Source organism: Typopeltis vanoorti, chromosome 19 (genome assembly GCF_054136105.1).
Source record: "Typopeltis vanoorti isolate ZY-2024b chromosome 19, IOZ_Tvanoo_1.0, whole genome shotgun sequence".
Classification (NCBI taxonomy): domain Eukaryota; kingdom Metazoa; phylum Arthropoda; class Arachnida; order Uropygi; family Thelyphonidae; genus Typopeltis; species Typopeltis vanoorti.
The window spans coordinates 41,021,093-41,047,411 of record NC_143567.1 but is presented as its reverse complement, the minus strand read 5'-3'; the positions used below and the strand labels follow the sequence as shown (position 1 = coordinate 41,047,411).

Below are 26,319 nucleotides of genomic sequence, written 5' to 3'. Positions count from 1 at the left end.
TTTATGTATGGGATGTAGGCATTGGATGCCAGTGATTTGTGATGTGTTAATGGTATCTTAACTTTGTTGGTATATTTTCCAGAGTTCGTTTTTTAATGTTCTGTAGTTATCTACGTGTTTTAAATTTCTTGGTAGGTTGTTGAGTTGCGTGGGTATCTGATGTGATCTCATAAAAGAACCGTATGAGTTGTTGAAGGGTGTGGGGATGTAGAGAGTTGTTGTAGGTCGTGTTATACGATATGTGTCTCTGTTGTTTCGATAGGTGATGTTGAAGTAATTTCTTGTTAATGTCATGTGGTGTTTCTGGTTTTTAATGCTCAGAATTCTGTGTATCGCCATGTGCTTGTCCGATATTGGTTGTTGGGGGGGTAAAATCGTGTCAACAGTGTAAATCACTGTTGACACAATTTTCCTGTGTAATGTTTCTAATTTTGTTAGGTGGCTGTTGTTTAATGTATTTGTATAGACTGTTATTCCGTATCTGAGTAGGGATATATATATATATATATATTTTCAGTGGCAAAGATTTATTTATTAATTAATTAATTTATTTATTCATATGGAGTTTCCTCCCTTTTCTCCCCCCGTCCCTATTGGGGAGAGTTGAGCTCCCTCGTGGGGAGTTAAGTATTTATGGCTGTAGATCTGTGTGTTCACGGGGCCGGTTTACCTGCTTGCGGGGTGAAAAACTCCAGATAAACTGGGGGAAAAAACCTGCTGTACACGCCCAAGACCGGCTAACTTGGTTATGACTGAGGAAGATCCTTAACCACCTTACTGGCCATTATTGATCAAATACGCATCCGCATATGCTTCGTATCCATCATATATTTCAATGTAATATCAATGGTATTACAATTTTAATATGCACTTCGCATCCATGATAACTTGAACGTCTATAGACGTCTTGGCCGGTAGCGTGGTTAAGCTCCTCCCCTCGGCGACGGGAATTGAACCCAGGACATTTCTTTCCTAGGCATATGGTTGCGAAGTGCAAAGCCACAAAGTTGCAAAGATGAAAACTAAATTAAAAAAATAATAATAATAATAAGATTTGTTTACTTTAATGTCAATACATAAAATTTTCCACTAGGTGACCAATCGACTGTAGTTTTATGTTAGAATTCGAAGCTCTACATCTGCTATTTTTTCATCCTTTAGTCATATTTTGATTATATTAAATAGTTATTATTATTATTATTATTATTATTATTATTATTATTATTATTATTATTATTGTTGATAATAATGATAATAAAGATTCGTTTACTTTAATATCAATACATTAAATTTTCCACTAGGTGGCTAATCGACTACAGCTTTTATGTTAGAATTCTATGCTTCACGTCTGCTATTTTTTCATCCTTTAGCCATTATTTTGATTATATTAAACAGTCAACTACAAAAAAAATAAGTGGAGTTTCTAATGTTTATAGACACGGAGAAGAAAGCAGAGTCTCTGTACTTGAAGTTTCCTTTAGTTAATGCAAGGAAGCTAGTTTGCTATGTAAGCATTGGATTCCCAAACACGGAAGCACAACTTTCGATGTTAACGACGTTTTTGTGTACCGAAGCGATAACACAGAAGAGCATGCGGGGGTAAGTACAGGGGAATTGTGCTTTCCCTGCACGTGTGCGTTCCTTTCCCCACGCGCCAAGCCGGATGTAGAGAGCTGGCACTATCGACCAGGTGAAACTATTACTATTTCACGGAAAGTGACTTTTCTTTTTACTGCTCCTGGGGTACAGAGTGGCGTCTGCATGCTCCACCCTTTTCTTCATTGTAACGTCTGTTCTGACTATCCCCATATCCCCTGTTCTTATTACCTCCTCGTCTTCAGGATGTACGTGGAAACAATGGTAGTTTTGTACGCTTTGCACTGAGTAAGCTAGTAGAACGTTGATAAGCTATTACTTAAAGTACGCATAATATATTAACTCCAGAGTTTATATTTTTAAACGTTATACCTGGTAGCCAGATGTCAGTGACTCTACTTCCTGAAAATGTAAGTCGTATTAATTTATGAAGTAATAAGAAAATTACAATGTTTTACATATTTAAGATTTATCTTTTAACGTTTTATTGAAGCCAGTTCTCATTAATTTTGGAATTTACGATAACAGCTGTCAACTTATGATTTTTTTTTTTTTTTTTTATCTGAAATTTATTGTTATGTGGAATGGACATACCCAGGCCTCCAGTAGGTGAGGAAGAGCGCTTGACATCCTGGCTTTAGTCCATGTGAGTTACAATGCATTTTATTTAATATGGTTAGACACAGCTGTGGAATGGAAAAAAGTCCTCTTATCCAGGTGATAAATCTTGAGTTATCTTTCAGAAAGGTGGCAATTATCCTAAGCCCATCTCAAGATGCACTCGGTAATCGTGATTTCCTCCCTCCCCCATGCATCATATCCAAATAGCCGTCATGTCTTCTGTCCAACTTGTTGTTATTTTTATTCAGTTTTATTTATTTATTTATTTATCAATGTTGCTTGCATCTCCGTTGTACTCGGAGGTGCTCTTTTGGCATCATTGCCAATGGCAAAAGTCAAACTCCTGGCTTCTTACTTTTCCTCCAGTTTTTGAAAATTAAAAGAAGCACTGAATGTTATGATTTTGAAATGATAAGGGGACATTTATTGAGTCATAAATAAATGTCCCCCTATCATTTCAAAATCATAACATTCAGTGCTTCTTTTAATTTTCGCCAGAAAGATAAAAAAATAATTTTGTTCAGGTTGCAAAATTAAAATAATAATAATAATAATAATAAAATAATAAATAAAACAAACTAAAACTAAATAAAAATATAATAAACTAAATAAAATTAAATAAAGAAAACTAAATTTCCTGGCCTCTTGATTGCATTTATTTGATTGTTTTGAAAGTTTGTGCTATGCTTCAAAGTTGACAGGATCGATTCAGCAGGAAGCCGATTGCACCGATTAGGCCCAATTGGTCCACTCTCTATGTGATTCAAGCAAAAATTTTAAATTTGATAAAATTTTGGAAGATTTTGCTGAACAAAAAGCAAGAAATTTTCTTCATAATTAGTTTATTATTTTTGTAAAAGTATAATCAATAAATATATTATTTAACTTTTAACATTATTTAATATCATATATTCCCGATACCTCATCATCATCATGATCAAATTCCTACCATGTACCCTCAAGAGGTGTACAGGATATTATGATAGTACTACATGAAGAACTTACATCATTACTAACTCCCTATCAAAATTTTCCTCCAAGTCAATCTGTTATCTGTCAAGACTCCAACATTATCGGATCTTATATTTCTATCTTCTAAGGCACTTTGTACCGTATCAATCCACCTATATCTTGGTCTTCCTCTGGGTCTTTTTTCCTACCAACCTGGCAGAGAACACTTGTTTTGCTAATCTTTCCTCTCCTGTTCTGTTTAAGTGACCATACCACCTGAGATTAGCTCTGCTAACGCATTCCTGGTTCCAGCTGTTCACTTCCCTAATCTTTCTCATATCTGCGGTCTCTAGTCTTTGGTCAAGTGTTTGATTTCTAACCCAGCTCTCAGATCCATAAGTTAAAATAGGTTTGAACACTGTCTTGTATAGAGCTAAAAAAAAAAAAAAAAAAAAGAAAAAATTCATTCCCGATACCTAATTATCTTAAATTAGGGCCCACTAAAATGATCATAATTGATCACGAAAATGATAGAAAAATCCTTTCATTTTTACTTTTTGACAAACACCCAAATCTCGTTCAGAGATTTGGGTGTTTATCTCTCAAGAATGCTCTCTTATGGAGGCGCAGGAGTTTCTTTCCGGAAAATAATTCTGATTCTTCAAACCAGCCAGAGAACACACAAAATTAATAGATGTTGTGTACTAGCCTCATAGACTTAACTGCCTTCTGTCTTAATGCCAAACTACTCACTCCTACTCAACCTCTGAACAAGTATAAATATCATTCTCAGTTCTTTAAAAATTCTTGATTCTGCACAGATTATTCTGCACTTAGATTGATTTAATGTAATGAGATATTAATGAATAATAATAACACAGGTTAATTCATATGATGATGACCCGTCTGCTACTCGTTCGTTCCACTGTCTTTAACATAGCTGAAGACTCACAGTTCACCGCCAAACTCACAGTGTCCTTAAAAAAGTCCTCCATTTGAAACTTGATAGTTATTGGATTTGTTAACAGTTTTCTTCCACTTAATTGGCAATGCATTATAGGTCAAGCAACGATTTGCGTTGAGATTACCAAAGCGCTAAAACAACCATGTAATCAATATGCTGCTCGTAGTTATGACAATATTTTAGCGGATTGTATGCAACACTCTAAAAAGTGCCTTTTTCCTTATTGCTTTACTTTCTCTTGCTTCCATTTCAATACTTAGGACGTAATTCGGATTCGAATGCGGAGCATTTGGAAGTAATCCGGTGCACCTTATGCACTGAGCTACTAAAAGTGAAAACGATGGTTGCTGTGGAAACATTATGCTACATGCCTGCGGCATCAAACGAAACTGTTTAATATTGAGAGAGAGAGAGAGAGAAAGAGAACGCAGTCTTTTCTTTTGCATTATTAAAATATTTTGAGATAAAGACATTTTTTTTATTGTTGTTTTTTTCAATTCAGATATGTTGTGCTCATATTGCTATTTGCAATGATCGTGAATGTAAATAAACATCTCTTCAAGTTTTATTATTTTCCCCTTTCCGCGATGTCCTCTATACGCGCTGGCCATAAGTCACGAAATGCTTGGAGGGAAGGGAAGAGGAATCAAGTTGTTTTTGACTGTAACTCCGGGCATTATATTATGTAATGTGCATATTATAATGTCCGGAGTTAATAATAAAAACAATTTGTGTGAGTGCATCAACATATCAAAAAAAAAAATAATAATAATAATAATTAATGAATAAATACTTGCATTTTATGATCACAACTTTTTTTTTCGTGAACGTAAAAATGTTATATTTATAAAAATTGCATATACTTTTGATCTAAGAAAGTAATTTATTGTTGTTTCTGATATTCACGCATTTCTGTGATGTGTTACAACAGAATTTGTAAAACAATTTCATAATTACGAGCAATTTTCATTTGACATCGCTGACGTTCACGTTTTTTGATTTCATAAACTGGAGGGAACGCGAAGGTACGAGAATGCTAATTTTAGATTAAAAATTATGTCATTAACCGTGTCATAAACGCAATCGGTTGCCATGGAAATACTTCATGTTGTTTGCAATAGAAAACACAATTTTACTCTGTTTATGCTTTTGTTTGTTTGTAAATGCCACTTGGCATACTTTACAAGATTACAATATTACCAGAAGTTTGTTGATTTATTTTTTCCCTTAATTTTAGAGCCTATGAGCAGCGATTCGGTACGGCTTTCGTTTATTTTATTACGTTTTTATAACAACCGCAATTTGCTTTAAGTACTGCAACCTGAATTTTCAGAAAACTGGAATAACGCATAAGAGAGAGATTCGAGCGGTGTTTATCTCGAGTATTACTCATCTCAAAGTTCGACAAACTCTAAAAAATCTGTCGCCTTAAGAAGTGGGAAGAAAGATAAATCCATACTTCCAGGAAGATTTAATATTTCCCCTAATAGCAGCCACAAAAGAAAAAAAAAAGGGAAAAAAAAAGTGCTTCTACCCAGAATTCCCCCCCCCCTCTCCCCTCAGAAAACTAATGATCACCACACACCACCACAATCACCATATACCACAGTAGTGATTTCACTGTTTAGTTGCGCGTCGCTATTGCTAGGGGGATGGGGAGGCCACTCCTGCTCTAGTAATAAGAGAGCAAAGAGGAGCGGACTGAGGGGGGGGGGAGGACAAAGCCTACTCTCGCGCGCTGTTGCTTCGCCTGTGGCGGTGGGCTGAAATGTCCGGTATCAGGTCCGGCAACATAAATTTACCAGGTTCACCAGTCTTGTGTGTGTGCCTCTGTTAGGCCTGGCAGCGGGGCGAGAGATGGAGAAAAAAGATAGAGTGCAGCGAACCGCTCTTAACGATATAAGGCAGGCGATGATGGCTCGTGCCCATAGACAGGCCGCACGAGCCGCGCTGGTAGGAAGGGACGATTGAAAGGAGTTCAAAAGTAGGTCCCGCTCATATGAACTTGGATATGCAGTTAAGGATGAGAAAGGTAAGTAAGATTTTTAATGGCTTCGTTATGGCAATTGTAAACAGCTCGCCACCTGTCCGCGTGGATTTAAATGCGGCGCCGATCGTTTTTTGATCGCATTTTGAAATTTATAACCTTCGATCATGCCTTCATTTCGTTATTTCTTTTTTGAATTATTATTAATAATGCATTACGTAGTGTCTTGCGTTGTACGTCTTCGTCTACTGAAATTTCTTTGATTATAAAAGATTTCGAAGGTATTTTATTGAGCTTAGTTTTCTCAGGGTTGTTGTTTGTAGCTGAAGCCGTGCGCGCTAGTCTACATGATGTGGGAATTATTTTTCTGAAACTAGAATTATCCAAACTTTTTTTTTGTTGTTGTTGTTCGTATTCGTAAACATCACACTTTGAGTTTTTGAAATCATCGCTGGAGAACTAAATGCCAAATATAATTCATTTTGTATATCCGTTAAATGTCGTCTATCTTAGCGATTACAATATCTGTCAGTCCGACGCTTGAACACTAACTAGAATCGCAATGAAATTTTGCTTTTTCTGCTAAATTTGCTGATAGATAATAGAGAGATATGCTTTGCCATTACTCACGATGACCATTCAGAACTTGCAATTTTTTTTTTTTTTTTTTTTTTTTTGTAATACTGAGAATGAAGAACTTTGCCAAGCTCCTATTTGATCGCAATGGTTTGAATCGAACTAGAGTGACCCCTGTTACGTAACAACTACCATTTATGTTTGCGCGGTCCTAAGCAACTGCGAATATTTGCGGTTGTGCATATGTTTTTTCGCGATGCTACTTTATTTTTATTCTATGGGATTCATAAAAAAATTATATACTTTTCAATTATCTTAAAGATGTACAGAATAAACATCTCTATAGGAATCCTTCCCTAGAAATACGGCTCTAAACCCAACACCTCGTTGTTAAAAAAAAATATTAATAATACATAAATAAAGAAAGAAAAGAAATTAAAAGCTTGAAATTGTGATTAATATACTGTAGATTTACAACATTCGTGGATGGAATTTTCATAAAAAAAATAGAGCATCACTATATTTTAAAGACTGAAGACGCACATTAAAGTATCGAAGCGCATCTGAACTCAACTGACCTCTTGGTCAGATATCTTTCGTCAGAGTTATTTTAGTTTTTCCAAAGATTCTCTTAAGTTTCCACAAGAAATCAATGTATAGAGATCCACCAAAACTTCTGTATCTTTAAGGGATCCGAAACTTCAAGGTCTTTGTTCTGTTCTTACCTTTCCTGCCGATTTCGATGTTCTTTCACATCAAGTTGCTATTGAGGTATAGCAATTCGAATGCCTGATGCGTAAATATTACTAGAATGTATTATTTTTATCTGATATCTTCATTCTTTGAATTATCGAGGGATTTTGCATTCGTACTATATAGAGGCAACTAACGGAAATAAGTAGCATGTCTTCTCGTGGTAGATGTCATTGTCTTGTTTTGGTTATTGCGTTTATTGGGTGTTCGAGTGAGCGAACATGAAAAAATACATCCTGGACTTTTATGCAAAACTGTTATTTTCCTTGACCTTTAAGGGTCTACGAATACGAAAGTATAAGGAATGGAAGTAATTAAAAATATTCCCATTCCTTATTCCCAGATACTTCTAAAAAGATGGCCATAGTGATACATAAATATAACCTTCACACCTCTTTTAAGCCACACATCAAAATAGCTTTTTCTGACGACAAATTTCATTCTTTGGCACATCCAAAATTATATAAAATGCGTTAAACAGCAGTGGACAAGTTAGTTTTACAAATTTGCTGTTACATATAAATTTCACTCAATTCGGATCAAATTATCCAGTTTGAATCAAAAGTTGAAATCGAGAACAATATTGCTAAGGATTCCTTTTCTGTTATCACGTTACTTGAAAACTTCCTTGAAAACTTACTTGAAAACAACCTGCTAAGAGTAGGTTGTTCTTGTCCTTTCTAGCCGTGCATTATATTATCCTATAACTGCTTTGTTTCCTCATGTGGGAATACCACATCATCTCATGCTGGTCTGGCTGCCAAGTGGTTAGCGTATCCACTCTCCAACCAACAGCTCACGGGTTCGAATTCCGCCGTGGGCATGGATGTATGTGATTGTCTTTAGATGAATTCATCGCCCGCTGTGAAACGAACGCCCTACTTATTGGATTCCTGAAGTGGCTTGAAAAAAAACTCTGCATTTGATAATATAGAGTAGAGTTTCCGGATTATAAAAAATATTAAAAATTCATAAAAAATTATAAAATTCCTTTGGTACTTCATCTTCGTGCGGACATTACAATACAAAGTTGTAATGTCAGCACTGCTACCTCGAAGCATGCAGGGTCTTTCCATCGCGATAATATTATATATGTCTGAATTTGTGCGTGCGCACGTTCGCTCCCAAGGAGGGAATTTGATATTAAATTTGGAGAATACAGCCAGAATTTTTTTTTCCTCAAAGACCATTTCCACCTCTCTTCTCATACTTCAGCATTCTTCATCCGAACCGTATTAGGACACACGTTGTCCTAATATTATCTGACGTTATATTATCAATATTATTAACGTTATATTATCTGATGTATATGCTTTTTAAAACATTAACCGCACATTCCTTATTCAACCACGAGATCGGAATATTTCACAAATGCTGAAGTAATTTGATAATTAGATTCATGTAACCTCTCCAAAGTGCTATTAATGATGACAGTAAATCAATTGAAACATTTAAAAAATGAAATGAATCTGGGTATTTTTGGGTTTGGGAAAGTGACCCATTCAATGTATTGCATAAATAATAGCCTTCTTTAGAGTTGGAAGAAAGTAATTAGATTTTTTTCCCCCATGAAAACAATTGGGGAGTAAGTCTATTTACCCACAAGCATTTCTTCAGTGTGCTGCAACATTTCGCAATTAAATTAATTACTTTAAAGAAGTTGATTGGCTAATTGGTTATATTACAGCAAGGTTATGAGTAGAGTATTATGTCGATACAATTACGTTTGATGGCATACTAATCAGTTTGAATGTTATGCGGAAAGAAACCTCTGCCCGCCTAAGAATAAAGCGAGTTGATTCACATTATAATTGAAAAGTTTCATAAATATTCATTTAGTATTATGATAGAGCCTTCGTAGCTATATTGGTTTCGACGGAGCCCTTTGTTTGGAAAGCTCTGGATTCGAATCCGTCTATGACGCGAGGAACTTTTATCAGGGCTTTTTAATCAAAGGTAGGTTGGACGGTCTCATAACGCAGGTAGAGGGTTTTTCTCTCGAAAAATCGGGGTTTTGGTCCCTCAAAACAGACCAAAAGTTCCACATGAACATAATAAAGACGTAGGATACTATAGAACAAGGAAGAGCAATGAGAAACCGTTTTGTTCTTTAATAGAATTAATTAAAAGCAGTATTAATATTAATTAAATTATTAAAATACCTGAACAGTAGTATTCGTATTGCACGAATTTCGAAAGGAGTTTACATTCTCAAGAATTTGAACAACGCCATTCAAGTAGCTACTTCTTGTTTCAGGTTTCCAATAAGCAGAACATTGATTTCTCGCGCCGGGCGATGATTTTCACCCACCTCCTCAAGATATTCACAAAACACCATTCCCACTGTAGAATTCAAAACCTGTCTATAGGTTGGAGAGAGCCGACGCTCTTGGTCATCTTAAATTTTCAAAGTGTTTTTATTTCATTTATTTCGCTTCAAATTTATCAGGTTGCATCATATTAAATACTTCTATCGAATAGAAGTGGTCCTCATAATAAGAGTAGTCAGTTCGATAGAAGTATTCACCATAAAAGTGGAAATCAAGCAAGAATTAAAACTGAGATTGAAGTCCATCCATATTTTAACCTTCGTACTCTTTTTTAATGATAATTTCTTTCGCAAAGGTCGCAACTCTAAATACTGGATAAAGTATACCCACCTTTCTTGTCTCTAAAACCCATTAGTACTGTGGTTGAGCTAAGAGATGATTCAAAAATCCTGCTTTATAATAAGAGCAATAATTTTTCACGCTACTTCAAGCTTACTAATAAACAGGGTTGCTGAAGTTACTCTGGTGATGGTTTCGAAATACCGATCTGGTCACGCTTGTACTTTCGGTCACATAATTCAGAATTACTTCTGGTCTCTTTTTACTTCACTCTACTTCTATATTTTATAGAGGTGGCAACTCTAAATACTGGACAAAATATACCCTTTTGTATACCTTTCTTGTCTGTCCAAGAAAGGTATACAAAACAGACAAAGTATACCTTTCTTGTCTGTCCAGCTTACTGCCACTACTTTTCTTTCCTGTGGTGCTTTGACCTCACATTTCTTCCATTTTTCTTTCTTGAGCTCTGTCAGCATACCCTTCTTATTGTCTGTTCAGGACCTGTAATCTATTATAGCTATAAGGTAATCAAAGAAATCAGAACTTGTGTAATAACTGTCATTTCATACAATGCAACTCTGATTCTGCAAGTGAGTCAACGGAATCGCAACCTTTGATGACAAAAGTAATATCTCGAACAGTGATTGAAATACCATGTCCTGGCCTATGTATATAATGAATCTGAACATATGTAAAATTCTTACCTTATCTAAGCAGGAAGAACAATCCCAAATTCTCCATGACATTATCGTTGCAATCTTCATTCCATCTATATTCATAGTAACCAATAAATAGAGGCAAAGAGTTCTCTCTCTCTCTCTCTCTCTCTCTCTCTCTCTCTCTTCAATATTATCCACATACTAACTTGTTTTTTTAAGATGAGCATCGGCTTATCACGTGACCCACCGATCGTATTTTAGCAAATATTATATTTTTTCCAAGCTCATGAGCAATATCAATATAATTTAATATTGCCTCAATATTTAATATATCGTGTAACACCTATGCCGATATACAAATACTTCGCAGTCTTTCTCTCTCTCTCTCTCTCTGTGTGTTTTTTTTTTCGCGTCAAAAGTAATTATAATTACTATCTGCGAAGATATAATCAATGCACTGATATTAGCAATTCGTATAATGACATTGCTAAGAACAGATTTCACTCCAAAATTGGTCCTATTTCCTGGACTCTGTACATAACTTTGTACATAACTCACCTTTCCATAAGGCGCATTGTTTGTTTATTTTACTGTTTACTGCTGAAAGTTTCTTTTTCTCGTACAGCTGCGGTCACTTTTTTACATGACATATCTACCTCTTCTTCTTTAGCCTGTTTTCGGCCCACTGCTGGAAATAGGCCTCCCCTTAACTTTCCATTTCTTTCTATCTTTAGCCATCGTCCACCATCTCATCTCAAACCTTCCATCTTGTTGTTTGGTGACCTTTCCTTCTCTTGGTATTCAGTGCTTAATTTTGTCCATCTTTTTTTTTTTTCTATTAATCTGCAATACGGCTAGCTCATCTTCATTTACTTGCTTTACAATACTTTACAATATCCTCTACTCCAGTCATCTCTCTTATTTATAATTCTATCCCTTTTTGTTATGTGGAGGCATTCTTCTCTCCAATGATCTCTGGGCCATACTCAACCTGCCTTCCTGTTTTTTAGTCGTTGCCCGTATCTCACTTCTATAAGTAAACACTGGAATAATTCACATATTAAATAGTTTAAAATACAAATAGGTTTTGTATTTGAACAGTAAAAACGCAAACCTGCAAGTGCAATTCTTGGAAGTTTGCAACACAATAGTATTCAATGTTTTGAATAAATACACCACGTTAGCAGAAAGATTTTTAGTGGCAAAATATCCGAAACTCAACAGCAATAATTAGTTTTTAATCTGTACAAGATGAAGCTAATACTGTATTCCCGAATTTAGTTCGTTTTGAAAAGTAACGTGGTCCAAGCTCTTCATCATATAACCCCCCGCCGCTTCATATCTTCTAGAACAGGGATTCTCAACCTATGATACGCGTACCACTGGTGGTACGTGAGCCACTGCCTTACTGGTACATCTAATATCTTGAATTAAATATAGTGGTAAGCCACTGGAAAAGGTTGAGAACCCCTGTTCTAGAATATGGAGAAAGGTTTATGATGAAGCGCTTGGATGGAAGTAAACTAATCCATAAAGACGTGTCTCAGTATTGCATGTTTTATGGTTATTTTGCATTATCTTGTTATGCAGTGTTTCTATCTAGTTGATCAGATGTACTATTGCTACCTACACTTTTGTTATATTACTTCTCGGTTGATGGACAAAAGACCTCAGTTATTTATAATGTTTTTTTTTTTTTCAATCGCAATTATTAAACCGAAGAAGTACTATGGATAAAGCACCTGCTTATCACAGCGCTACTACAAATGCTCAGTGCTTACCCTTTCGAGTGCACTGTCGCTGGGTCTTCCCACAGCCTTGAGAGTGAACCCACTTTCCTCTCTGAATCGTCCTACTTTTTGATTGTCGATAAACAAATCGAATGGAAACTTTGAATGGAAATTTAATTCCTGGTCATTATACTGATATTAACATACTAAGCAAACGACCTAAATTTTGAGGCAATTTAACAAATGGCTTATTTATAAGAGCACATTCGCATTTTATTGAGAATATATTGGTTTATGCGTGTTGTAGATCAACGTACAGATGTAACGACATGGTCATGAAACCCCCCCATCGTCAACACTTAAACGAAAGCGCATTTGCACTATAATTTTAAAATATTTTCGTTTCGAAGACCTTCCCTAGAATTATAGAAATCTCGAAGACTAACACGGACCTGTTTTGAAAAGCAAAGGTTATTGATCTGTTGAAGGCTAGTCTTTTGCGAAATAGTTTAAAAATCTTCAAGTTCATCGCGTGTCTAATTTAATAATCATTGTCCTCAATTTGGTATTTACACACTGGAAAGAGTTTCATTAAATGCTGTTTTGAGAAGAGAGAGAGAGAGAGAGAAATACTTCTATCCAGCTTATTCTCATTAATTTTACTTCAAAGTTGCAGCGCTTTCTTTTCGCTAGTATAAACTATCTGAACATGTATCTGTTAATCCCCTGTCATTTTTTTTTTTTTTTTAGTTTGCCCCACAAAAGGAGGCCATTCATTTGCGATCTTCTTAATTAGGTCACTTGTATTCTTTGCTCGTTGTTTGCAAACCGTCAATGGCCGATCATTTCAGAGGATATACGTTGGCTGATCTCAAATGTGATAGACTTTTACAAACAGTAGAGATAAGTAATAACAAATTGGGTTAATGGTTTTTCTTTTTGCAGTATGAATTAAACATTTATTTACACTTCCCCATAATTTATGATTTTCTATCTGTATCTTAATCCAGATATTAATTCGCGTTTATCTGAATACCAACTTGCCATTGTCATCATGCAGGAATGTTGATTCCTTTATGATTTCAAAAGATCAAACGATTTTAAACACAAACGAAATCTTGGAGTCAGAATTTCAGATATTCTGACTTATGTTATGGGCTTGAAATATTCGAATAAAGCAATTAATCAGCGATGTGTCATGTAGAAACTATAAACAGTACTAGCAGCAAGTATATGCCAATCAGAGATTAAATTCCTAAGGAAAACACCCAACATCGTCAATCACAAGTATTTTATTAAAATGCTTGTCATTGACCGATATTTAACCTCTGATCTTTCCAAGCTAGAGAAATTCGTTGCAGTCTCCATGATTGTGTTTTCAGATTTAGAATATTTCTAGTTGTGTAATCTAGTTTTGCGCATTACGAAGTTTTCTAATATTCCATGAGCAGCCTAACTTATTCTCTTGGCTAGATGATTGGTTTTTCATCCCCCCCCCCACCCTATTAGTTGCAGAATGGAGACGCTGTCTACTCATCTAAGCTAATTCTTATTTTATTCCAACTTCTAAATACGAGGTTTCTCCTGTTTATGTCAGGAAAACAAGAACGAACTTCTACCACTCCGGAGATCACGTGGCAGCATGGCTTTTGAAGGCTGACCACTGCTTTCCGTAACAGATGTATTAAAAATTCGTGGAACCATGCGATATATCTTTAGCACGTTTCGAAGTTATAACGAAACACAATTTTATTTTTCTCTCCATTTTATATTCTCGAACATTTTTAACACTACAATATGTCAAAAAAAAAAACAAAACAAGACCATAACCTTCGGTTTATTCATATACGGATGGATTTCACAATTTTAAAATAATCATGCAGTATACTAATTTGTAACGAACTGAATTAAAAAGTCCACATTTGTAAATCTGTGTTTAGAATGATTACAAAACAGCATGTATTTTAATTAAAAGAAACACACGTATTAACCACAGTGAAAATTATTTAATTGTAAATATTTCATCCTAAGTATCTTAGGACATCATCATAAATTATAAGATTCCATGCTCATGCAAATTGTCTTACTTTGGACAGACAGGTAGGTCTGTTCAGAAACGCATCTCGGAACATCAAGACCACATTCGTCTTTTTAAACCGCAGAAATCTGGCCTCTCTCAACACGGAATTGAAAATCCAAACCATAGGATCCATTGGGAAAAGTCTAAACTTTTACATAGATCTTTATATAAACATGAACGTTTATACAAAGAAAGTTCTGAAGTCCTACTACACAGACCAAACTTAAACCGCAACGACGTTCTTACTATTCCTAAAGTATGGGAAATTGTCATACAAAATTGTGTTAAATAATTTTTTTTTTAAACTTCTGTAGCACGTTACGCACGTTTAATGAGATTCTATTGTAATCATGCGCCCTAACTGTATGTTATTCCTATTATTGTTTAAACTACTGTACTGATGATGTCCTAAGATACTTAGGATGAAATATTTGCAATTAAATAATTTTCACTGTGGTTAATACGTGTGTTTCTTTTAATTATGATCGCACCACAGGTTTCGTTATTTAAAAAAGCATGTATTTTGTTTTCTCAGTGTCTTCAATAGACTACTGTGTAGGATGCTAGACAAAAGTGGGGGGGGGGATGAAAACCAATCATCTAGCCAAGAGAATAAGTTAGGCTGCTCATGGAATATTCGAAAACTTCGTAATGCGCAAAACTAGATTACACCACATCATACTAGAAATATTCTAAATCTGAAAACAATCACATGAAAACACATGAAAACTGCAATAGAGAGCATGGAAAGTTGTTTTTTTTTTCTTTCTTGGCAGTATTTGTTTATCTGCAAGATTTATACATATACTTAATTTATTTCACGAAGCTTAAGATATCTAAAAATCTTGCCTTTCTCCATTAACATAAATACTGCTAGGTACACACTTCAATGACCAGCCCAGTTAATGGCCACTGTTATAGAGATAAGGCGTAAATTTCCTCATCTGTGAAATTTACAGCTCCACAGAAAAGGAGAACGACCTTCAAATGACCTAATAATACATAAAGTAGGCTACCCACACATACACACATCACTTTTTTTTTCTTCTTATCGTTAGTGTTTAGTATATCAAGGTCATTTTTTTACCCTTTGGGTTTGTCTACTTTCAGTCCGCTCTGACAGCTGTGTTCCTGTTGCTAGTGGCAACGACAACTGCTCAAGACAGATCCGAAGTAAGAACTGTAAATAACGACAATGGAGGAGATGAAAAATCTGCGGAGCAAACATCGCCACATGAAAGCAAAACAGAAGTAAGTATGACACCAGCGTCTTTTAATATTAATTATTCTTAATAGAAATGGTTTATTACATAAAAAAAAAAGTATTGAAGAACATTATTGTAAAGAAATCCATCGGGATTTTTAATATATTCGTTAAAGATTCTTAGAAATAATGCCAAGGATGGGGGGGGGGGGGGAGAAAGAAAAAGTCCACGATGTACAAAAGTGTAACACAGAGTTAATTTTTCCCTAGGCAAGTGAACGCTTTGCGTTAACCTGTTCATGAGTCATCAAGGTCATTCAGAGCAGGAATGGTTACTTCGCTGTTTTTTTTTTTTTTTTTTTTTTTTTTAAATACTGATTTTTTTTTTCCTGTTTTTGAATTGTTCAGCCTTTACACATTGCATTATAAAGTGTAATTATAAAGCTAGAAAAAAGAAACGGATTATATTGTACGGCAGTTCCACTGAATGTACCATATTAAGAGCTAGTAGTTTCCTCGATCTTCGAATTCCCTTGCATCCTTATTATCACTTATGTGGACAGTGTTTTCTTGAATTTTGTTTTTGGATACTTGAGCTCCTTCATGATTTTTTCGTATAAACTTGCAGGAACTTCTTTTGACAGAAATAATCTCAATCCTTACAAAAGACAGATGAGTTCAGACTTTCCAAATAAGTACGTCATCCATGTTTCTTATAAGTTATGCAATCTGCGTGCGCAGTGTTTTTCAGTTGGTGGTGAGTTAATTGATCTCATATAAAATTGACAGGATTTTTCTTCTGGATTTTTTTCCCCATACAGTCAAGCCGGTCCGAAGAACATGCGTAATCGATATCACGTTCTAGCCTCATACCTTAGTTCTTTCGGCAGTAATTCAAACGTCACCAGTTTATTCATTTTTAATTTCAAGAATTAAATACATATGACATAATTCTTCAACACATTTTAATGCTCCGCCATGAAAATTTGTAAATTAATTATTTCTTTTCGCCTTCAGTTTTCTGTTTGTCGTAAGGTCACTTGGAAACATCGTTTATTTTCTTACCGGTGCCTTAGTGAATTAGGTAGTATCACAAAGCAAGCAAATGTACCTCCTGATATATGAACGGTGCAGTGCATCGAAATTACGTTTCAAGCAAAGGTTTCTGAACATCTGGTGTGGTCTCAAAGTATATTTAGAATTTACTGTACCTTAACGATTTCCCCATTCATGACTCTCTCTCTCTCTGTCACGTTTTTTGCTTTGTGGATGGCTCCAGGCTTCTCCTCCCATCTCGTCCTCATTGTGTCTGTGATCAGCAAGCTTATAGAAAGTGACAATGTATGCCTTCATTCTTTACCATACTATTAACAGCCCCGCTTGGACGCTGACCTCGATTCTGTTTGTTATTTAAATAGCTCGGTGGTTGCTACAGTTATGTTCAAAAGCAAAACTAGAGCGTGTTGAATACAGTTCAGCTGACAACCGAGTCTAGGGAAGGAAAGGATGTGAACTCTCCGCTTGTCTTCCTGATAAGCATCGGCCCCTCTGCTGGTCCTCAATACTGCGAGGAATAGTAAATGCGTAGGTTGCAAGAGAGCGAAAGGTTTCGATGCAATTAATGCATATCAACGCTGTCATCAAGAGTTCTATTTTTAACTTTTTAATGCAACTTGTCGTTACCTGATAGACCTCGATTCTCGCGCTTTGTGGGAGAATCAGCGTCGAGTTTCCTTTTACTTGCATGGGAAATGGTTGTGCACAAAACGGGTTTAGTTCTGAACGTGTTCCCACTATCAATTACGACTACGGGTTATTATTTTATTTTGAATAACGAGGTGTGCTATTTAAAACAAAACTTAACGAACGACTTTCCTTTTTTGGAAAATAAAAGTTTAAGATTAAAAGGAAAATACAGTTTTAAAAATAACACACTACTGAAGGAAAACACTTTTTTTTTTGTTAATAATATTTCGGTTTTTGTTTATATATTTCACAGTGTAATTATGCACGGTCTTTCATTATCATGTTTTTTTTACCCGTCAGTTTTCCTTTTCGTTTTAAGATTTTGAACTGATTTGGAAACGAACGATCAACTTGGAAGATAACCGATACGAAATGAGGCGACATTGGATAGTTTTCCATTTTACGCAGTTCGATGATCATGCCCTTTAAGGATAAATTGGGGAAAGGCGTGTTGGAGTTTAGCTTGCTTTAAACTGGAGTTCTAAACCTCGCATTTAGTCCTTTGAACTTTTTGAACTAATTTTACAATCCTCGTTCATTAAAAAATAAATAATGACCTTACTGCACAAGTTCTCATAACTGTCTCTTTATTTTTCCTATTGTGATCATTGACATCCATAACACAAAGGATTTTCTCGATATACTCGGTATATTGCATTTCTGTGTTAACACTACTAACCGTAATATTTTAAAATCTTTTCATAACACGTGCTGACCGGTTAAGAACTTACAGTGCAGTCAAAATATGACCACTCCCCTGGTTTAATCGGCCATTTATTCTCGACAAGTGGCAATCGTATCATGGTAAAAACCACAATACATATACTGGAAGTGTGGGACGTATGACTCATTCGAATTTGCTGACCAACATGAGCAAGGAACGTGGTCTGATGGATTTCGACAAAGGCATGATTGTAGGGTACCAGTTAAAGGATATCCAGTATCCAGGAAATTGTAGTATTTTAAGCTGTTAGTAGAAGGATACTGGACAGACCAACAGTCGCCAGACTGTGCTCATCTCTCATTTATACTCGTGGTGAATGTAAATTGTCCTGCCTCGTGCAATCCAGTAGAGGAAAAAATTATGTTACTGCTTACCATGGGACGAATGGCATTTCTGAGACCATAACTGACATACCTTCCCTCGTATGGCTCCAAAGTAGACGCTTAGTCAAGGTACCCATGCTTACATCTATTCATACGACTGTCTACGGGTTCCTAAACTTATTGATGCTCTAACAAATTTTAGTAAAAATTTCTAATACGCGATTTAATCGAAATTAATAAAATACAACGACTATACTATATGAATGTAGCGTTTAGGCCAAACCAAGTCAGCCACTTATTAGATGCTTAAACATGCGGAACACACACCACCAAAAAAAGAGTTTTCATTTTATTCTTTCATCATATTCTAGTAAACTGGAAGTGTCTTTAAATGTTAAATATGTCTTTAAAATTTCTTTCGTTCGTAAAGAGGCTTGCCTTTAGTTAAGTAGACAGTAAAATAAAGCAAACTAAAATCTTTGGATTAATGATTGTGCGAGTAATAATAATGATAATAATAATAATCACCTGCCTTATACAGTATACTGGCATTAAACTCCTTGGGAGAGGTTCTCTGACGTTGTTAGTAAACTTGTCCTTTGATTATATCTCGTATCAGATGAGATAACAACTGAAGGTTCGTGCTTTGTGTGCGTGTGTGACACAGAGAGAGAGAGAGAGAGAGAGAGAGACGAAAAATGTCGTCGAGAAGTCTGAATGACCCGGCTTTCTCAAACACTTCATTGTCATTCGAGTATGCTGGCATCAAATTATAGAAGAAGAATCAAATGGCTTTCAAGTCACATTGAAACATATCATTTTGTCTGTAATGGTTAACGCAGTGAACGTTTTATTAAAATAAGGCATAAGCACACCCCAAGTCACAGTAACACGATCGCTAGAGTTACTTTATTACTAGAATATCGGCTATTTAATTCAAATTTGCTACGAATATTCGAAAACCAGTTGGTCAACTAAAATAAATCATGTGCATCTTTGTTGTGATTGGGCAGTTAGTTTTCCCGAAAACTAGATCGCGCGTTAAGTTGCCTTCCAGCTGGACAGTGTTTTCGTCTTAGAACACGTCTTCATTTATTGCGAAATCAGTAAATTGTCAGAACCGACTTATCACAGTATATTTCGGTTTCACCGAAATATATTCAGAATAGCATCTAATCAAATGAGCCTCTTTGTAGCAATGCTTTCTTTCTATATTAATGAAAATGGGCTGAATAATAAATTCTACAGGAGACTCCTTCTGATTGATAAAAAATAAGATAATCACATCACTAAAAGAAATACAGTGAATTTTGGAACAAATCAAGAAGTTTTGAAGGTTGTTATAAGTTATTGCTATATGACTTTGCAGTAGTTTTCAGTTTATTTTTCTGTGCTTCATGTTTTATTTAATATTTTAAAATGGCAGCCTTTGAGTTCGACTGAAAAATGACTATTTGTTCTTAAAAAAGAAAAAAAAAGTGATCTGTGATACTACCATAATTTGAAACAATCCACATTTTGGTGCGCACATCTCTGAACCTGGTTTACCAAGTTTGAGCAAACGCAAACGGATTCCTGGACGCTTTCATTCACCATTGCTGCTTGCGCTGCTTTCTATAACATTAATGCAGGGGCGAATGCTGGTCTTGAAATTCACACTTTCTCTTGTTATCATTCAGGGAGTGAGGTGTGATTGAAGTCTGGTTAGCGGAATAATGAATTACTGACCATTTAAAACTATATATTTAGAAATTTATGTACATTTAAACATAAAAATACAACATTTATTTTACAAATGATATTCTATCTTTTTCTATTTAGCTACTTGAATACAAATTCTACCCTACGGTTCTTCTTAATAAACTGGTCAATTACATCGTCATAAAAAGTGGTTGTAGCTTAATTTTCCCAAGCAACACGCACACTTGTAAAGACTGGCTGAAGCTCACTGGCTAGAGTTACTTTGACTGCGTATGGCCTGTGTTTAAGCAACAGAGTGAGACGACGTGAAATGGCTATGAGCGCGCATGAAATTACAGTGCTTGTGCGAGGACCGGGAAGCTCCTACAACCGAGCAAGCCAAGGTAGCTTTGACTAGACGATCAAGCATCGGCCGTCGACACACAACGCAAAGCTCAATTATTGCAGCGCAAGCTTAAGACGTCTTCTGTCTACAAAAATAAAAGCCTAAATGGAATGCTTATAAATGCGTGCATTTATTAACAAATAAATATTATTTCTTTCTTAATTAATGAGCTTGCGCGGCAAGCATGGAGAAATCGCCCCTGCATTAATGATTCATATTAAGTTCAGTGTAGAGTACCTAAACTGTAATATTCATTTGCAAAATGTGTCAATTTATATTGCTTGTAGTCGAATTTCCACCCTTAATTACAATACAGCATTTCCTAGTTTGATGATCTAATTAGAACAACAGCAGATAGTAAGTTTCACGAAAAAACAAAGTTTCAAAATAAGTTCTGGACTTCTGTTCTAAGGCCACTTGCAGCATTCCATTGTGTGCATAAAATTTATTTGCTAATTCCTTTAACTAATGTATGTTTTTTTTTTCCGTCTTGCAGTATAAGAAGACGTATCGTTTTGGTTATGGTGTAGACGACAAGCACCATGGACATCAGTTTCGTCAAGAAACACGTGACAAACATGGAAATGTGCGAGGAAGCTATGGTTATAGGAATCCTCACGGAACCTTTCGCATGGTTCATTATACAGCTGATTCGAATGGGTTTCGTGCAGTGGTGCATTCTAACGAGCACGGGGTCGTAAATCATAAAGCGGCCCATGCAGAATACATCGTAGAGAGAGGGAGTACGGTAGGTGTGGCCGATGGGAGCTCAGTAACAAATCAACATCAAAATTCGATTAGTGAACATTCAGCAGAGAATGTTCACCAATCGAATCAACCACAAGCTCAGTCGAAATATGAAGAATCGTCCAGGCACCATGCCAGCAGCTCAATAGGTAACTTACCCCAAGAAGAAAATGTGAAGAATCAGTTCCAGCTGGTTCAGCCAGTCCAGTCAAGTTCACATACAGGTATACATGGAGGAGAGCAACCAGTACATCACACCGCCATTCAACAAGACTCACCCAATGTGTATCTACGTCCAGTTCTTCCATCAACAGGTCACTCATCACAATCAGCTGATTTAAGATTACTTCAGAATGTTGAGCATGGTCCTCCACAGGAAGGATCTGTTCCCCAGGACAACCCTCATTATCAACAGCAAACGATTTATGTGCAAGTACCCGAAAACATTTCTCCCGTCGGTGTAAACGAACCTCAAAACATAAACCATCCAGACATACCACATCAGCAATCCTTCTCAAAACATCCTGAAAACGTCCAGTATGTTTCATCACAGGAAGACATCTCCCATCAGCACGATCAACAGCAAGTTCATCGACCCCATTCATCTTTGCAATACATACCACAGAGTCCACCTCCACCACAATCTGTTGGGCATTCAGAACAGTCTCATTATCCTACTCCATACCAAGTAGTCCTTTCCAACAGTCATGGGAACGTTCCAGTTTTGAATATACCAGTAGGACACGTTCAACCGTCAAACGTGCTAATAGCATCAGAAGATGGTGATATTGCTTTGCAGAAAATTTCCGTCCATCCAGGAAATGTGTATGCTCTGCAATTACCTGTACGAAATCTAATGTTTGGAGGCATTAATTTAGATAATTTAATCCAGCCGCAATCGTCTTTGCACGTTAAGGGCGCATCAGCAGATCATGGAAAGGGGTCATTGCCTCTGCGCATCTTGGTGCAAAGTGGAACAGCTACAGTGGGACAATCTGGAGAATTGCATCAAAACGTACCTCCCTCGTATGTCCAAAATGCGGGGTCCTCGTATTACCAAAACTCCCACATACAAGGAGAAAACCATCCTGAAATATCGTCTAATCCACATGAGCATTCTAGATCCCTGTACGGTGAGCAGAACAGAGGTTCTCATCACGAAGACAGGATTACGTTTGTGGTGCCTGCTCAACAATTATCATCGTCTATTTTGTCAGGTAAAAATATCGTTAACGTGAATATACCGTCTGACTTACTATCATCTCTTGGATCCAGTCATAACGCCCAACTACCAAGGAATCCACCTCCATTACTTTCACAGCCACAAGCTAATAATTTCCAGCAAGAAAGAAGACCACACCAGGAATCCAGCATTATTTCATACCAAGACAAACCTTCCTCTTTGAATACTCAACATATTTCAGGAAATTTTCCAGCCCACACCCCTTATTTAAATTCTAAAACTCGCCATTCGAAACCAGAACTCAATTATTTTTCATTGTTACAAAACCAACCCCATCGTCCTCAGTTAGATACTTATCTAGTTGATGGAATGCCTAAGATCGTGCCAACAATAAACAACAGAAATCTCTATTACATTTCTCAGATTCCCCAAAGAGTACAAATAACTGGTCCGATTCCATATCCCTTGGGGGTTGGTCATGTGAGAGGCGCAATAAACCACCAAGAAGGATACAACAACAACCACTCTCCAGCCACCCACCTGTCACAACCAGTCCCATCAGTTGTGTATAATCAAAGAGGAAATGGGAACCTTCCAAACGAAGTAATACACGCTCAGAATGAAGAGAGAATAAAAGAAAAAGGTTTTGTCTATATTTCACAATCCGACCGCGAAAATAGTCGATTAAATAGAAACAGGCTTTCGAATAGTTATCATAGCAACAACAGAAATACCGATAGAAATTTGAGAGATAGTAATGAACAAGATAAATCTCTTGAGGAACCCGATGAGTATGATTTTAATGATGATCCGGTGGAACACAATGGACCCATACACGAAGACAGGAGAAAAGTACCTGAAGGTTATCAAACTCTTCCGCTACCGGTTCAAAATTATCAACCAATTCCATTTTACATATCTAATCAGCGACCACAGTTGAAAGAACCTCCATTACCTCCTGTACAAGTATCGCAATCTTCTGTCGACCTACAGCTTCAAGAAGATTTGCACAAACCAAAATTTCCATGTAATAACACTCATGGATATCCCGGTGTCCGTTCATACTATGAAGACGATTCAACTTTGAAACCAAAAGGCAGATTAAACTCTTTGTCTTATCCTGCCAGACCAGTTTTTAGCAGTTCTGAACTTCCTCCTCCACCATCCTTCTCTTCTGAGACACCTTCTCGTACAAAAGTAATTCCTCCACTTTATGATTCAAGAGGAAGAAAAATTTCTCCGCATTCGGTGTCTCTTCATATTCCAAGTTATTTCCAAAAGCGTTATAATCCATTTCCTTTTAACAGGGCACAAGTTCCGAAATTTCCAGAACCCGTTGGTGCTGTTATTCCAATGCGACCTGATACGTTAACTAGAGACTGATAATTACGAGTGAGAAAGACTTTTTAGGTGATCAAAGCTGCAAAGGTTAACTCTAAAAGAGAGGTTGCCTAAATTCTGCTTTCGTGTACATATAAATTTATTCATATTTAGGCTAAAATCTTTTTTGCAATTCAGTAATTATTTAAACAAACTTGAGCTCGATGTAATATTCTTTTTTTACTTCATATTAATTAGTATAGGTGTGTCGTTTCGTACAATTTTGTTGTCAATATTCAGTGATCAAAATTGTGCAATGAATAATTTATAGCGCATGCGCCTGGCTTTATTTATAGCTTTATCACAAGAAAGCTAGTTAGTGCCATTTTATAAATTATAATACTATTTTTGATGCGTATAAAGCAGGAAAAAAAAAGCAATTTTAATTGCATTTCTTTTCGCATTTGTAGACGCTTTTTTACATTCAAATGAAAACTGAATAATCGCATGCTATTAATAACGACTGGCAAGTCATCATAGTTTAACAATTCGTAGATTTTAGTAAATATTTATTGTAAATATTACTTACTCTATCGAATTATTAGACCTTTTTTTGGCAGAAATAAATGCAAAATTTAAAACTACTGGTTTTAAAAAATAGTTCAAATAATTGTTAGTAGCAATAGCCTTTGCTAATAAATAGTGACAGCGAAGATTTTATTAAACATCATCAAGCCATATTTATTATCGCCAGCTTCGTCTGCCATATTTTGTGACTTTTAACTCATATTAGAAAAACTACAACAGCGACATCTGTTAAGCAATCGTCTTCTAAACAGGTGTTTAATGCTTGCAGGGTATATGTAAGGTATTTTGCTCATGTATTAATAAATGTACACTGGGTACATGATGTGCCCAAGGCGTACAACGGGTGTGATTACTAAAGTGTTATACAAAGAATATTTTGTACAGTTTCTTAGAAGAAGCGAAATGTGGTTAAGTATTTATTATAATTAAAATTTCGCCTCTTCCGTGTTTAAGACGATATTCGTCGCTGTGTGTGTGTGTGTAAATAGAAGGACGTAATGAAACATTTGAAATTATTAGGAACTTCGATGGATGGCATTATTGTATCATAATGCAGCTTAGTACAAACTCTGCTTATTTAGAAATCTTTGAAACCATCTTTTAGGTTAAATTCTGGAGTGCAATTTATGATATAATTAGTTTTTGCTTTAATGTTGAATCCAAAAGATATACAAAGAGAGGAGGAAGTATATTCCCTCAATGCTAATATTTTTATACTGGTCAAATAAAAATTTTGCACTTGAATTTATATATATATATATATAATTATTATTATAACAGAATTTAAACTAAAAAAAAGTATTCTTTGTTGTTTCCAAGATTTGTTTATAGGCAAATGGTTCTTCTCGGCCATATTAATATGGAATACTATTACTGAAAGTATTGATGTCCTTGTATCCATTTTTGTATGTTATCTGTAAAAATACAATAAAATATGTGAAAAATACCTTTTTGTATTCGTATCATTACTAGCCATTATGCGCGCAATACATAAAAGCAAAGGAAGATGTACATAGTTAGTAGGATCTAGTTAGTAGTTGTTATATAGGATCCCTCCTTCTCATTTACGAATTAACCCTTTTGGCATAGTCAATATTCAGGTCAAATATAAAAACCATCTGCATATTGTCGTTGACTGGTTCCTGAAAATCGTGACGAATTCTACAATCTCCGATGCGTGCCCTCTGTGGCAAATACCAATAAACAACGTTTTTCTTCCTGAATATTTCTTTCATGTGTTCAGGAAGACGTTCCAGGATTGAAAATATGACAGAGGGAGACCTCCCCTCCTTTGTTTTACATTGCAAACAAAAGATATACCGCAAGCCCTGAACTGGCATTGTGTGTGTGTGTGATATAGCATATACAAACAAACAAACACAAGTTGAAATATTTTATATGCATTAGCAGCAATCAAATAATTGAATAATAAGCTAAAATAAGCTTAGCATGAAAACCTAATCTAGCAATAAACCCAAATATTAAATCGCTGACGTTTATTTTATATTCATACTGAATTGATCCAGTGGACCAAATAGATTTCAGGACTTAGCTGTTTTACAGCCAATTCGAAGATCCAGAATGAAAAGAGGATGCAGAGAGAACAAACCCAGAGAACGAAGATACTTAAGGATTGGTTTTAACCACCTCACTGGCCATTATGGATCAAATACGCATCCTAACGCTTCGTATCCATCATATATTTCAATGTAATATCGATGGTATTACAGTTTTAATATGCACTTCGCATCCATGATAACCTTGACGTCTAGAGACGTCTTGGCCAGTAGCGTGGTTAATAATAATAAAAAAAAGACTTTAGTGTCACCAATATAATTAGGTTGTCGTTATAATGAGATTATAGAAGCC

At 35.8% G+C, this 26,319-nt stretch overlaps 1 protein-coding gene and 1 long non-coding RNA gene across 2 annotated transcripts in view; one reads left to right on the top strand and one right to left on the bottom strand.

Annotated features, from left to right (window-relative positions):
- The window catches only part of LOC150096034 (uncharacterized), a 98,965-nt gene extending 79,786 nt beyond the window's left edge, over window positions 1-19,179 (bottom strand). The window contains exon 1 of the long non-coding RNA XR_016549971.1: window positions 19,055-19,179. This is a non-coding gene — a long non-coding RNA (uncharacterized LOC150096034). The remainder of the gene's footprint in view (window positions 1-19,054) is intronic.
- LOC150096033 (uncharacterized) lies at window positions 1,866-25,180 on the top strand. The gene is made up of 3 exons (XM_090409461.1): window positions 1,866-2,006; window positions 15,640-15,780; window positions 21,109-25,180. Exons 1-3 carry the CDS (start codon window positions 1,980-1,982, stop codon window positions 23,923-23,925), a joined length of 2,985 nt encoding a protein of 994 aa, XP_090265587.1. The 5' UTR covers window positions 1,866-1,979; the 3' UTR covers window positions 23,926-25,180.
- Window positions 25,181-26,319: the final 1,139 nt, after the last annotated feature.

Bases quoted from the DNA above. Each gene is read 5' to 3' on its own strand.
- LOC150096033 (XM_090409461.1), top strand. From the start codon at position 1,980: ATGTCAGTGACTCTACTTCCTGAAAAT. The intron at 2,007-15,639 runs GTAAGTCGTATT...GTCTACTTTCAG, and splicing joins TGACTCTACTTCCTGAAAAT to TCCGCTCTGACAGCTGTGTT. The intron at 15,781-21,108 runs GTAAGTATGACA...TCCGTCTTGCAG, and splicing joins CACATGAAAGCAAAACAGAA to TATAAGAAGACGTATCGTTT.